This window comes from Psittacula echo (assembly GCF_963264785.1).
Source record: "Psittacula echo genome assembly, chromosome: 2".
NCBI classification, from domain to species: domain Eukaryota; kingdom Metazoa; phylum Chordata; class Aves; order Psittaciformes; family Psittacidae; genus Psittacula; species Psittacula echo.
Window position 1 is genome coordinate 6,530,658 of NC_137737.1, and position 15,299 is coordinate 6,545,956.

At 42.5% G+C, this 15,299-nt stretch overlaps 1 protein-coding gene across 1 annotated transcript in view; it reads left to right on the forward strand.

Moving 5' to 3' along the window:
- The window catches only part of CPNE4 (copine 4), a gene marked incomplete at its 3' end in the record, with an annotated part of 181,962 nt that overhangs the window by 124,224 nt on the left and 42,439 nt on the right, over positions 1–15,299 (forward strand). The window contains exon 8 of the mRNA XM_080611787.1: positions 7,788–7,886. Within this exon, the coding sequence (XP_080467913.1) occupies positions 7,788–7,886 (99 nt within the window). The remainder of the gene's footprint in view (positions 1–7,787; positions 7,887–15,299) is intronic.

Sequence of the window (15,299 nt, forward strand, 5' to 3'; positions counted from 1 at the left end):
AGAAGTTCTTCCCTGTGAGGGTGCTGAGGCGCTGGCACAGGGTGCCCAGAGAAGTGGTGAATGCTTCGTCCCTGGCAGTGTTCAAGGCCAGGTTGGACAGAGCCTTGGGCACTGTGGTCTAGTGTGAGGTGTCCCTGCCCATGGCAGGGGCTTGGAACTGAATGATCTTAAGGTCCTTTCCAACCCAAACCATTCTGTGATTCTATGATGCATGTAAGAAGGGAAGGTACTGTGAGATCAGTACACTGGTTTATCACCGCTGACAGAAGTTTTGGAAGATGGGTTCTTTTGCACAGTGACAGAACTAAAAGGAGGGATAGTCATGGAGAAAACTACCTGAGGTGTATTGATAACCTCACAGGACGAGCCTTAGGGTGGTGTTTGGGGAAGTTTTTGCTGTTGTTGTGTTTTATTATTGGTTTTGTGTATATGATATCGTATGTGAAAAAAGTTGCATGTTATGTTATGGACTATTAGGCCAAAGACATAGGCTCAAAAACTGGAATCTCACTGATTGGGATGGAAAGTCATCATTTTGTATTTGGTTTAAAGAATGCTCCAGCCTGATCTTTCATTTGTTGGTCAGCTGAGTCTTCATGAACACAACCAGAATGCTGAAAAATTGTTCCATTTCTGTGTTGCATATTAAATTGCTAAAGGGGTCTTTCAAATGAAGTAATTAAGGAAAAAATCTTTGTAATTAACATGGAGTTCTTTGCCCTTAACATAAAGCAAGTGTAGTTTGTTACTTATTTATAGGCATGCATTACAGCTACAGACCTCCATTTTAGACCAGTGCACAAAGGAAAGCAAATATTAACTGCAGTTTCTTGTATCTACACTGAGGATTTTGTTGCATAAAGCTAACTGTGACTGCAGAGTAGAAGCTTATTTATGTTGTTATCATTGGTGACTGCAGTCACTGAAAATCCAGTTAAAAGCTGTCCCTCAACTCATACAACTCATAGCACATTTCTGTTTCAGAGGAATATCTCTGGGGCTCATTTGTCAACACTGAACAGGGTGAAGGATCTATGTTTGAAGCTCTTAGGCACCCTTGTAATACAAATAAGGGTAATCAACAAGCTATGGGTTTAAGTAATTGATTTGAAGTGACCCTGATGGTTCTAACGTGCTGTGAGCTGTCAAGAAAAGACAACATCCAACTGTGACGATTCCCGTCTTGTCTGAGCCACTGCCGATGGCTCAAATCTTCAGTAGTGGTATGGAGAGACTGACTTGGTGATGGCTGGTCTGTAAACTGTCCCTGTTTTCATTTGGCAAGGAGTGAGATAGGCTCAGGCTGGTGTCATATCACAGCCATCAATAGAACAGGATTCACTCTGATCTTCAATCAGAGGATTTACCACTTTTCGTAGGAAAATATGAATTCTCCTTCCCTTCACTCTTCTTTCTCAAGCAGATAATTTTAAATCCAAACTTCCCATGGGTTCAGATCCACAGGAAGATCAGTTTTATTTGTGTTTTGACTGTCTTGGGTGCTATACTTACTGCAGTGTGACGATGGGAATGCTGACTCACTTCCCATTAACCAAGGGGAAGCTATCGATGCGTGTCGGTCTCAAGTCTCCTTCAATAGGCAAAGGATCTGAATCCAGTACAACCCCGTCAGCTTTTAACATATCGATTACCACCGTCTCTGTACAGGAGGCACAAAGTTATTGATGAAATCCTGGCACTTGTTGAATTCTCATTGCCTGCAATGGAGATTCCCCGAATGCTTATGAAGCAAACAGCTGTGCTGGTGGACTCATGAGTCTTGCGAGAAACTGGGGTTCATTGCAGCTAGTTCACTCTATTGTCACTGGAGCTCAGCTTCAGAGGAAATCTGAAACGCGCCAGACAAAGTTGATTTTAACCAGTTGGAAAAGTGCAACTAGTGCAAAGAGAAGGAAAAAACCCAAACCAGAGTGAAGAATACAGCAAGAAAGACCAGATTTCCATCCTCTGTTCTCTAACATGTAACCCGTGCAATGTGTATAATGCAGAATTTGGCCTTGGAACATCCTGACTATAGAAACAGGATAACTTGGAGTGGTTTAGCTTTCGTACTGAAGGTTTTGCATAGCTTTTCTCATCCCTGGGCGGGGGGAATGGTTAGGTAGTGGGTGAAGGCCTTCTTATAAAGAGACCTTTGAAGTATTCCAAGTGGTATATATATACTTCAGGGAGGTACAGTAGCAGGTTTACTTCATTATCGTGAAATAATAACCTTATGAGAGACAGACTGCTCCAGAAAAATCACTTTGATGATCAAGGAAATTATTTTTGCCTTATTTTTTTTTTTTCCCACCTTCTCTGTTTGGCTTTTCTGAGTCTTTGTTTTTTGTTATTGCTTTATTTTTAATGTTCTCACTGACCCTAGAGAGTGAACTAAAGACGAGTTTCTGTTTATAGCCTTTTGCCACCTCACACCACCTGCAGCCCAGAGCGCTTCTGGAAGTAGAGCAGGTCCCTGACATTTGCCTCAAGACTTCATTTCTCTGAGAGATAGCATCCTATAAACTCTACCTAAAAATGGTGCTGTTAGTTCAGAGCTGAATGGTAAGAACCTTATTACTGACTGGGCTGTAAGTTATTACATTCAAGTCCAAAAATGAGCATTTTTCTTGCCTAGCCGCAAGATATCTTTTTTCACAGAAATGGAAGGGAAAGCTATCCCAGGCACACTCTTGTTCAGGCATACTATTCCCCTAACACCTAGCTAGGGACTACAGGCACTTAATGGACAAATTCTCTTCCTTGAAAGATATCCCTTCTACTCCTTATTAAATGTCAGGGGATGGATACTGCAGTAACAACTCAGAGAGAGATCTCCTTTTTAATGCAGTATATGAACTAAGACCTCACCTGCATCAGAGCCAGATCGGAGTAGGGAGCCTCCTACTCAAGGGATGACTCTGGCTGCTTGAGGCTGCTGCCTTTCTGGCTGTTTTCCTTTTGTGCTAGCATAGAGCAGCTGAACAGTGGAGCAAGGATCTGGTCTTCTCTCCCACCCAAGCCAGTGTCTTCTGCTGATGAGTTTGTGAAGTGTTCTATGTTAAGTAAGCTCTTATGTTGTCCAGCACTGTACCTCTCCAACTAGATTGCAAGGTAGTACCAGCACAAGCCATACTCACGTTTCATAACTGAACTTTGAGCATAGACAGAGCTGGAGAAACACAGGCTGGCAAGACTAGGAATTTTCTAGTCTTTGCTGGCTTTGTGCATACTATAACTGCAGTAGCTGGCCAGCTGAGCAAAACTGAAATGGATTCCTTACAAAAAGTACATTTCCATGGGCTGGCTGCCTCCAGATGGGATTTAGTCATGGCACTCACTGCCGGTCTTTTAAAAACTAACCTTTGGAGCATGTTTTGGGCTGGTAAATAAATTGCAAGGTTTAATCACAAGTCTCTCATTGCCCCTGCCCAAAGGTGCTGTACATAATACTCCTCTCATCAAGACAACTTGAAGCATTTCCCCGAAGGCATATAGGAAAAATAATCTCAGTACGTACAAACACCCACACACAACCTAATACTTAAAGTAGTCAGACTTTACTTTTACTTAGTTCTCCTTCTGATTAAAGCTAGACAGCGTGGTGAGCAGGGGAAGAATTATAACAGTCGTACAAGAATTGGGCTCAGTGAAAACATAGGCTGACTCACTTGAGACTTGGGACACCAGTTTCGTGTCTCAGATCAGAGCACTGAAATTAAGGTTAAAAAATAACGCTTGACTTTGGATCACATGCTCTGGGTCGGAGGTTGGAATTACTTTCTTCATGTTGCATCATCAAACAGGAAAACTGCCTCACTCCATGGGAGACCCTGGATAGAGAGATTGTTGTGAATGCTCCATCCCTGGTGGTGTTCAAGGCCAGGATGGACAGAGCCTTGGGTGACATGGTCTACTGTGAGGTGTCCCTGCCCATGGCAGGGGGTTGGAACTGGATGAGCTTAAGGCTCTTTTCAAACTGAACTATTCTATGATGCTATGATTCTATGATTGGTTTATTTCTCATCTAGTCATTGCCACATTGTAGAACATCGATATTGGCTGGAGCCGGAGGATGATCCAGGTTATATTTTTGTGAAATAGAATTAAACTCAGAATGTGTTCAAGGGACGGTTTTTCGCTCATACAGAGGTAGCAAGATGAATCTGGCTGATTGGAAAAGCACCTAGGGCTGCCTTAAAAAGCCAAGAAAACAAACCAAGAAACTTCAAAGTATTTCCTAGGGAGATAACCCTCTGCTTCTCACCTCTGATCTTTACCTGGTGCTGGGTTATTTGCAAAGTTCCTTGCCCCCTTATTTTACCTGTGTGAGTGGGTTTTTGTAAAAGCTTCTGGTGACCAGTATTGATATGTTTCAGAAATCCCTTTCACATTCAGCTGAAGTGCAGAATCATTGCTGTGTACAACGTGCTTTTCAGAGACAGTGAATTTCTATGGCCAGATGTGAAACTCTGAAAAAAGAACAAGTCCTAATGGATGTACTTGCAGGACCCCCCCTCCTCCCTTAGCCCTAATTGTGCAAACGGCACTGAGATAGTGCTGCAGTTGTTTGTCTTTTCCATGAATCCAAGATGAAGATTAAAGAACCATCTGGCTTTCTGAAAGCTAAAGTTAGCAGATCTCTAGCTTGAAAGAAAAAGCTGTTGGATCCCTGTTGCATGGACATTTTAAATGTAACTTCACGTTGCTCATCTCCAGTTCAAATTCTAACCACAAATCAGCACTCAGAGCTTTTCCCTCTTCATAAGGGTTAGCATCCGAACAGAAAGTACCGTTTCCTGGAGGTCTCTGATAACCTTTGATCTGTTCTTGCATTTATGATCCAATAGAGTTTAAAGACAGAACCTGAAAAGTGAGTCTGGTTGGAAAATTTCACAATAAAAGTGGGTTTTTTCTTTGTAGAATAGGAATTTTTTACTTCAAAAACATTTTTGCAGAAGTTTTCAAACTAACCTTTTTGTACATCTGTGTCAATCTTGCGGTGATGTTTTTAGGAATCTTTTCACTTAGTGATACTAGCTCCTAATAACTATAGAGATTCCATCATAAAGAACTCTCCAGGGCTGTTAGTGATGAAAATACTGTGTCTGGTTTTGTTCCAGGCAACATTACCACTATCAGAGCCAGAAACCCACTCTCATTTGATTACTGTTGTACAAAATTTAACCTATAAACACACACACACACACAGGAGCCTCCCTTTCTCTCTACCCTTCACCCAACCCCTGAGAGTTAAAGATGCTATAAGGGATCTCCAAGTCCAAGAGCAAAATGTTTTTGTGTTTTGATCTGGAGATCTTTGTTCCGTCTGGAATCCCTGCATAAAAAATAAAGTAAGTAAAACCACAGGTGGAAGGATGGAAAAGCAATAGAGGGTTCAAGAATCAGGTCTTTGCCTGACCCATGAACCATTTCAACTGATTAGCATCTGTAACAGTAAGTTATGCTTGCACTTTTCCCCTATGGGCAGTCCTTTGTATTTCTATTGCACATCTTCTGTATGGATCAGAGATACTCCCCTTGCATCAGACCAAATCTCTTCCTGGGGCTAAGTGGAACAGTGTTGAAAGTTCAAAAGAAATAAGTACCTAAATGATAACATGGTGGTGGTATTCTGCCTGGAGGAGTCCTGGGTATGAATTTAGAGAAATCACCACCTGAGTCACTTCGACAATGGCAAATAAAGTGCCTGGGCACTTAACAGCATAATAAATTCAGGTAACTGCCTTAGACAAAATCATAGACTCACAGAATGGTTTGGGTTGGAAAGGACCTCAAGATCATCCAGTTCCAACGCCCTGCCATGGGCAGGGACACCTCACACTAGAACATGTTGCCCAAGGCTCTGTCCAGCCTGGCCTTGAACACTGCCAGGGATGGGGCAGCCACAGCTTCTCTGGGCACCCTGTGCCAGCGCCTCAGCACCCTCACAGGGAAGAACTTCTGCCTTAGGTCTAACCTGAACTTCCCCTGTTTCAGTCTGAACCCATCACCCCTTGTTCTATCACTACAGTCCCTTATGAAGAGTCCCTCTCCAGCATCCTTGTAGCCCCCTTCAGATACTGGATGTAGAGATCAAATATCTTCTTAACTATGCTTCAAGTCAATGGACCTCACATGGACAAACATTTGTGTGAAAGGGGCTACTTATCAGCTATGGTTGTGGTGAGAGGATGGTAGGTGATAAACACCTGTTAAGGCTGAGTCAGCCTGACAGCTGCAGTGATTTAAGTTGGGTTAGATAGTCTTTCTTCTGAAATGTTTTGTCTATTTGCTCTCACTCAAAGAATTCAGTCATTTTGCCCACATCTTAAGCTTTCTTCAGAAAAAAACTCTAGTCTTCCTCCCTTCTCTCATAGTGAATTTACAAACACTGGTTTGGTGGTCCATGGGAAAGGGATTGGCCACAGTGCTCACACACCAGCTTTGACTGCTTATTCAGGCTGGTTAGAAAGCATAGCTGGTGGACATGGAAGTCTGTTTCAAAAACGTGCTTTTCTGTAAGTATTTCATACTCAAGATCCAGTCTACATTTCAATTCCCTTCTGAGCGAACTCAAAAGTGCCCCTTTGGACCAAGCAAAATTCAAATGGCTTGAGGACTCTCTGAGGAGCAGGCATCACTCTTCCTCTTATGTTGTCTGACCACCAGTGCTGGGTTAAAAGCACTGAGCCTCACTGAGACAAAGTGGCCTGATAAAACACACTGTTGTTAAACCTGGTAGCCCACTATTGGTGCCTCACCACCCGCAGTTATGTTTCATTCCTGCCTTTCTCAGCAGGGGCAACTCTGCTACTCCCACCAGAGCAGTCCTCACCTATGCACAGACCTAAAAGACTCAGGACCACAGGGAGGGAGTCACAGTTAACCCTCAAAGCCATCTGATAGCCAGATGTCAGTTCACTCCTCGTGTGACGTTAAAAGCCTCCTGATTCTGTCAGAGTATGCAAGCTTTATCTAGGGAGACCATGAGGCTGAATTTGGGATTTTGCGCTTTAAAGTTGTGAGCCCCTTTGTTGTCTTTGGGCCTGTTTTAAAATTACTATTTAGCAAAGCGTGTCGTTATTGCTGTGTGCTTCAGTCTTGGCTAGCTGAATGGTATTCAGCTGTGTCTGTAAAGTGAAACTCTCACAGCTCGAAGTCATTGAGGTGTTCCTGCAGGCATGAATTTAGGAATGACTCTCAGCAAGGTTTGGTTTGAATAGTCACTGTTGAGCAACACTGGAAAACAGCCAAGATACGAGCACCAGACACTGACGGGTATGAATTCAAAGCCATTTCAGAAGATGAGCCCTGTAAGTGTTGTCTCACCTTCTCTGACTGTAAAAATGAGAATGGTGATGTTTGCCCACAGCAGTTAGTGTTTTGAATATGGATTTGTATTTGTAAAGCTCTTCAATGAGGTAAGTTACTCTGAATTCAGGAAACCATTTGACCGTGACCATGCAAGTACACATAATCCTGTATTTTTACACCTAGCAAAAAAGATGGAGTCAAGGAATCCTTTCTTCCCAAAGTACATGGCCATGCTTTCATCAGCCAGCTCATAACACAGAACTGTCAGGAGCAAGCTGTGTTGAGATTCCACTTGTCATTTCATTTTGATCTGGACAAGAATATGTTTTCAATATCTCTTGTGCTTTCCTTCTAGGTAAAACACTGCACCCAATGCATATAATAATTTCGGCTGTAGTGTATTTCAATACAACCTCTTTTCTGATTGAAGACAAATGCGCTTTTTGTTCTTTTCCCCTTTACCTCCCCAGTGCATAGTTTGGGACTGGGATTCCAATGGAAAACATGACTTCATTGGAGAATTTAGCTCAACTTTCAAGGAAATGCGAGGAGCTATGGAAGGAAGACAGGTAAGTGGAAACCGAAGCAACCTCAATATGGAAGCCTTGTGGAGTAGTGTTCCTCAGGCAATCCTGTACTAAAGCAAGTGCCATTACCTCATCATCTCTCCCATAGGTTGTACTGTTTCCTGGACATGTTAATCTGACAACACAAAAAGCAGCCTTTCCTGTACTGCCATGCCTGAAATAGTTAGGGTCCTTTTTTTTAGTTCACATTCTACAGGCATTTCTTTCTGCTCAGATTTATTTCCTTTGGGCACAAGCACCTGGTTTCTGTGAGGGGCTGTGCTGTTATGGCAAAGCAGATGCACAGCCTTGGTGCTCAGAGCGTTTCCCTGCTGGCCTAAGGCCTTGATTGGGTGAGGGTCGTTTTCCACCTTTCTCTGTTTCTCATGTTATTGCTGCCAGGTCTAATTTGAACCCATCACAAGGAAGCTTAGCTGTTTCCTAAATATTTCATGAATTACAGTCCTAAGGGAGGATGAAATTGTTAGCTTATTAATAATTTCACTTTCTTATGTCAGCCTGATCTTTTCAAATTGAAGTTGATGGTAATTATTGAATCTGGTAAATGATTTGCCATATCTAATTGCAGAAATTGTCATTTCCTATTAGTACTTACTCCTGAAGGGGTTAGCTTGGATAAATCCTCTGAGGGGGAGTTAAAAATGTTGACTTTCTAATCTGCTGATGATTTGCATTCACTGCTTCATGGTGATCTCAAAACCCAAATGCCTAATAAGCTTTACCTGGGCTTTATATTAAAGTTGTGTTTCTAATGTGTTAATAGAAAGCTAACAAAGAGTCAATGAGTGTTTAATAAATGGTGAACAGTCAGGCTATTCCAGAGGTCAGGAAGATTTTATGATTCTTCCAGATATTTTCTGTTGATGTTCTTAGAACAACTGGGAGCTTAACAGACATTGCTCATGTGTGTAAAATGCTGTTGATACATGTCAGTCATATATTAACCCCCTAGAAATAACTTCTGAGCAGAACCTGAGTGTAAGTGAAACCTTGTTTTGTTCCTTCCAATTAAGTCAGAGGATCAAAACCTAAACCGAACGGAATTTGAGTGGAAATAAAACCTGCCTAAAAAGGTGAACAGATTCCAGAACAAGGCCAGTGATGTGACAACACTCCAGTTTGGTATGCAAATACCTGTAGCTGGGAAAGGGACTATGTGAGAGTGGTAAAGGGTGTGCATTTCCAATGTAAATATCTTACGAGAGCATCACAGTCCTTCCCAAACAGACAGCTTGTTGGCCAAGACAGAAGACCTGTGGTCCAGAGTGCCAGGAATGGCTGTGAAGGACAAACTATATTCTTTATAATGATGGAGAAACTGTGTGCTCTTTTCATTCTCAGCTAGTGAAAGGGATGAATACTTTCAGAGGCATAAGGAGTTAATAAAGCCATTTGTCAATTCCTGGTTTAGGTTGACAGTGTCATATCAGAGTACCACCCAGGAATGTTTTAATGCTGCACAGTGCTTTTAAGTGCCTGAAGCTTTGTCTTGGTAAGGGTCTGCCGTTTGCCATTGGGGAGGCTGCCTTTCACCTGTAACACTGCAATCTGCTTGCACCACAAAAGCACGGCTTTTCTCCTCCACATGCCTAAGGCGTTGGGACATTATTTCTTCCTTGTTGCTCTCATTCTGTTGTTACTGTGCAGTTACTCTGTGGGCTTGCACCTGCAAAACCTGATGCTGCTGTTAGAGCCAGTTATTACAGGAAGCTATAGCCACCAATGTGAGAATCAGTCCTTCTCCACCCTTCTCTTTTCTAATCCTTGTTTTGTTGTCTCATCTAGGGGAAAACAAGATTTAGTGGATAACATAGTTGGTAATAGTCATTTAAGTAGCAAATAAATACTGCCCCCAAAAAATATATATACATGCTAGGTGGCTCTTTCACCTCATGAAAGCAGGATTTAGCAAGCACTAATAGGCAAGAAAAAACAGTAGGGAGTTTGAGCAGATCCTGGTGAAAATTATATATTTATTATGGGAAAAGTATTGTAATCCACACAGAGGAGAGGTCACTTGTGTGGGAGGCTGTGTCACTTGTCACTTGGCTGAAGCCAGAAAGCAATTTCCCTTTCCCTTGATCTCTTTCCCTCTGTCCCTCCCTCCCTTGTTCTTTCCCCTTCTTCTCTATTCTCCAGCAGCAACTATTGCTGCTAAAGGCAATATATTCCATTAGCTGTGGACCCCATAAGTACATCTTAGTGCATGGTTTATCTCAACATCCTTTGTGCAACATTAAGTAATGCGATTAGCATTTGTCAGTTTTTTCCTTAGTTTTATTATTCCTAAAGGAAAAGCATGTGAAATTGAGTGTTTGAATAGAGGGGGGTTCAGTAAACCTTGAGGGAATGGCAGAGGAGGGAGGAGGAAGGTGTTTTGCCTTCAAGTGGATGTGTTGCTAGGTATTTCTAATCAGGAAGACCACATCAGAGAATCGTAATATGGGTGAGGAGATGAGTAGGTCAGACATAGTCCTGTGTTCCTAGAAGAGATTCTTTCATAACCTCAGACCAGAAAATGTTCTGTTTTCCATGTAGTGCTCTTTTTCAGTCAGAGAAATAAAACTGATAGCTACATTCTTCAGCCCATGGTGTTAAGCATTCTTTCACATAGCATCACAACAGTGAGTGACGAAGATGAGGACCAAAACCTGGAATTTCATCACAGATGCTGTGGAAGCCAGTGTAAAGAGCAGGACTCAGATTTGACATCTCTGTTTGGGTTGCTAAGGAGATGCAGTGAAACTTTTCATTCTGGTTATATTTGATTTAGTGCAGTAGACTTTATGGCCAGCTGCAGGACATTGCTGTAGTTCTATCAAAAGATAATCAAAGCACCCTGGTGATTGTCAGCCAGGGTTTTTACTCTCCCAGGCAACTGGAGAGAACAGAGCTGAACGTTCATCATTAAGAGGGGATCCAGGAGCACTTCTTAAGCACCAGCTGCAAATCTGTGCAGTGTTGAAGTAGGATGCAGCAGTGGCGTGGCTCTCCCTCTGTGCCCATCAGCAACATCCCTAGTGGTATCACTTCCACAAGTTGTCATTTAATACATTAAACAATAAGAGTGAAGTTACATAGTCTGTGCTGGGGAGCAGGAAGGACTGTGTGTCATCTGTGAATTGTTAGTGCTTCTCACCGTTTCATCAGCTCACCTCATCCCTGGAGGAGTTCACAGGGATCTTGAAGTTGCCATTTAATGTACATAGTGCATCCTCCAGAAAGCACAGAGTATTCTGACCCTCTTGTAGTATCTTGTAGCTACAAGATTCTTTTATCTTGTGGCCAGTCTCTCAACTGCTGCAGAACCGCTTGAGGTGGTCAGAATGAGTATGTGTACTTACCAGACATGACAGTGCTTCTAAAACTGTTTCAGTTCCAGCCCTGGGCTGAGTACTGATTTCCCCAAGTTTTGAGTGTCAGCCTCTGATCTGATGAGCTTGACAACAGCAAGTTGGCTTGCTGGCTTGCCTCCACTGTGAGATTACTTGGGAATTTGTGTTTGAGACCAGGCATCGTTCAGATAAACACTGTGAATCGAGCACTGTCAGCTTCGTAGTGGTTGAACCAGTACTGTGTGAAGGAAGAAGAGAAGTTTCCTTATTTGAATGGTTGATTCCGTTTTGATCAGGAATGGTCTGTGTAGTTCTTTTATAACTGTGGCTGGTCTTGGGTGAGATTCACAGATAATGACTCCTTCAGAGTGACATTGCTTCCCATGACTGAAAGGACTGAATTGGTCTTTGGTTGGTGGTACAGGTGAATTTAAGGCATGCTGTTTAAGAAGGCTTCTTGATCATGACAGTCTCAGGGTAATAGCTTCATGTGTGTTTCTGTTACCTTGTTGTCACAGGCTGCTGTATTCTCACCTGGTTTCATACTGACCAGCAATGAAAAATGGCACAAATGTTGTTCAAATGCATGTCTGAAGCAGGCATTTTTAACCCATGTATTTACCCTTTTCCACTATTCCAGAATTCATCATTTACTCCTTCACCATGATCTTGACACAGGAAAACACAGTAAGAGCAGGTCCATCCCTATTTGTGATGAGGTGAGGGTTAGTGAAATACTAGAAGTAGTCTGAGTTTCTTGTATGCTCAGGATTTGTTCCAAATATATGTATAATACATATTTAATATATGTGTAGCAGGTTTATAAAGTGTTCTAATACTGATCTAGAAAACATTTGAAAACAAGACTAGAAAAGCTTAATAAAAAATGTAAAAACTATTCAAGCTTTTCATAACTGAAAGGAGAAATCCTCTACTAATGAGAAAAAGAAAAGTCATCTCTTTTAATGGAGGCAATAAAGCCAGAGGGATTTGGGGGCAGAAAAGTCACAGGAACATAAAGCACCTGGATCCCCATGCAGCACGGGAGTTATGTAAGGGAAAAATCTGTTCCTGGGTTATATAAAGATGGACACGTCTGCATATACACACATCAAAGGGAAAGGGGAGGAAGAAACCCTGCTGTACTTACCATCTCCACGGACATTGCCACAAGTTCAGGTTGTTATTAAGGGAGTGAGGGTGGCTGCTGAGTTATTAAAGGGGTGAGGATGTGCTGAGTTGCACAAGGTTGGATGGGGTCCTGAGATGATCTGGGTTGGGTCATTTGCCCAGATATCTATGACCCTCACTCAGGGCCTTTGCATCAGGTAGCTCTTGAGATAACTGCATTAAGAGCAGCTCTTCTCCCATGGTGGATGTCTTTCTGGGACAGAAGGAATTTAAAAACCCCATCCTGTCCTCTTGCTTAAAGGGACAGCAGGAATAAAGCAGCCTTTTGGGCAGGAGTAGCTGCAGTTTGGTTAGAAGTGACTTGCTCTTCTTGAGGCATCAAAAAGAGATAATGCAGGATATAATGCTGCCCGCTGTCAGTTGGGGTTTTCACCCTGTCCATTAGACCGGGGTGCCTCCTTTGTCATTTACAAACTACGCCATTTGTTGCAGCAGCTGTACAGGAAGGACCAAGAGAGAAACAAAAGAATTGCATGGCAGGCAAGAGAACGTTCTAGTGATAACCAAGGCTTTGCCATAGCTCTCTAGCCCTTTCCTCACAGCGCTACCCAGTGTCCTCCTGTGCAAGCACAATGTTGCAGAGAAAGCATCTGCTCTGTATTATGGTTTCTCCTGCCTTTAGGGTACATGAAACTCTGCAGACCTTTACTTCTTTACCTGAATAACTCGTGCTAGTCAGTAGCCACATACTGTCCAAATTTTGGTTCTACAATGGTTGGCTACATTTAGTCACCTCCACTTGCCTTTGCTGGTGTGTGGCATGGGTGGTTGCATGGTTTGCTCCTCTCTTCTGAAGGTTTGATAAGAAAAGGGGTATAAGGATGTTTGGGAAGGCAGCATCCTTCACTGCAGAGTAACATCTTCCACTGAGGGATCTGTCTCCTCACTATAGCAACAGGGGGATTAAGACCTTGCAAGTGTCAGCATTAGCTTGCTGACTTTCATTGAAGAATAGCTGGATGGAGTTCGGTTTACATACAGAAATTCTCCACACAGTGGTTTAAATCTGAGGGTATAAAACACCAAAGCAGTGTAGTCTGAGGGTTCCTTACTAGCATTTGCAACAGTACTTATATTAAAGAGGAAATAGTTAAAACCAGGTTGCTTTCTGTTTCAGAATCACTGTCTTTTGACAGGGAAAGAGCTTGCATAGCCCAGAGCTGCCAGGCATTGGGAGGAAATGCTGAGTGAGTTTCAGAAAGATGAATCCAAACTTCACAATGGTTACCTTTAGTGTCAGATTGCAGACTCTTCAGGAGTTTCCTTGCGACTGAAAACTGAAATTAAGAGGCAGAAATTAGTCTGTAAAAAACCATGTCAGATCCCAAATCAGTACCGGGAATATAGGAACAGAGTGAAAATTGAGGTTGGCCTCACAGGTCAAGCAAAATATTTGAAAGTTGTTTCTCATGATTACTTACCTGCTTAGAGTTATGTTCTGAGCTCTGTTCCATTTGGAAGAGTTAGAGATATGACAAGGCCTGTATAGGGAATTTCCTTCAAATGATGCTTGTCACATCTTCAGCTCAAACTGTGGGAATTGCCAAGGTCAGAGCTGGATCTTGGTGGGTAAGTGAAGATTGGGAGGTTTATCTAAAAGTCTTACTGCTTTTTTAAGTCTACGAATTGGGAAATGTCTTCTCCTTCCTCTCCTTTCCTATTCCCTTCCCTTTTTTATATTATCATGCCAACAGATTTAATAGGCGGAAAATTGTGCTTGCTTTCTGTTTTCCTGCTTTCTGGGAACTTGCTAGTCTGTTCTTTCCTTTGCTTTATTACCCACACGAGCCAATGACATGTTATTGACTTGCACATGGAATACTTTAAGGAGCTTTAGATAGTTGCTGAGAATTATCTGTACGTCTCAAAGTGCGCTGCAAAGGTGGGTTAACATTCCCAGCTGCATTTTGCAGTTAGCACAGAGTAGCTGAGAGGCTGGCCAGAGGCACAGGTTTTTCTCCCTGAAGTAGTTTTTTAGGCCACTTTGGTCCTTACGCAGTGCAAACTTCTTCCAGAAACCAATGAAATGAACAAAATGTTTATCAGGCTTAAACGCTCCTTTTCCCAAGGAGAAGAATTGTGTGCATAGTGTAAGGGTTCATACAGGTTGGGCCTTGTTTAAACATGCACATTGAAAAGGGTTTGTATAGGAGGATGGTAAGTTAGTATAGGAGGATGGTAAGTTAAGGAAGTGCACCTTGGCTATCCAGGAGAAAGCAATGAGGTCTCTCCAGTCAAGTTCAGTGTCAAAGGGAGGAACACAAATCTTGACTCTTGTTTTTTCTCTCTATTTATTAGGTTCTTTAGAATCATTGAATCAACCAGGTTGGAAAAGCCCTTTCAGCTCATCCAGTCCAACCATTCCCCTGCACTGCCAAGGCCACCACTAACCCATGGCACTGGGGGCCTCATCTACACAGTTTGGGAACAATTCCAGGAACAGTGATTCCAGCATTTCCCTGGGAATATCTATACATAGTGTATATGATGTATATTTGACATGAATATGTATATTAATATGTATTATACTATACAGACAGCACAATTCCTCTGTAGAAATGTTTCTAGTAAGTTTGGAGACAACTGTGCGCTAAACCCTTTTGTCAGACAGCAGTTAATCAAGGTCAAGCAAGCAGTGCTTTTGCCTCCCTGTCAGATTGCTTTCCCACTCTGGCATTGTGTCACAGAGCACTCTGTTTACTTGGAGAGAAAAGCTTTTATTTCTTAAGCCTCACTGCTTCCCTTGAGTAGAGGAAAACGTTTATGGAGGATTTCCCCTGAACACATGGGCCTGTCTCTGCCTATCTTCTCAGCTGGAAAATTCATTTCGCAAGGCAAATAACTGAGCTGTAGGCTAACTGGGAGAGCG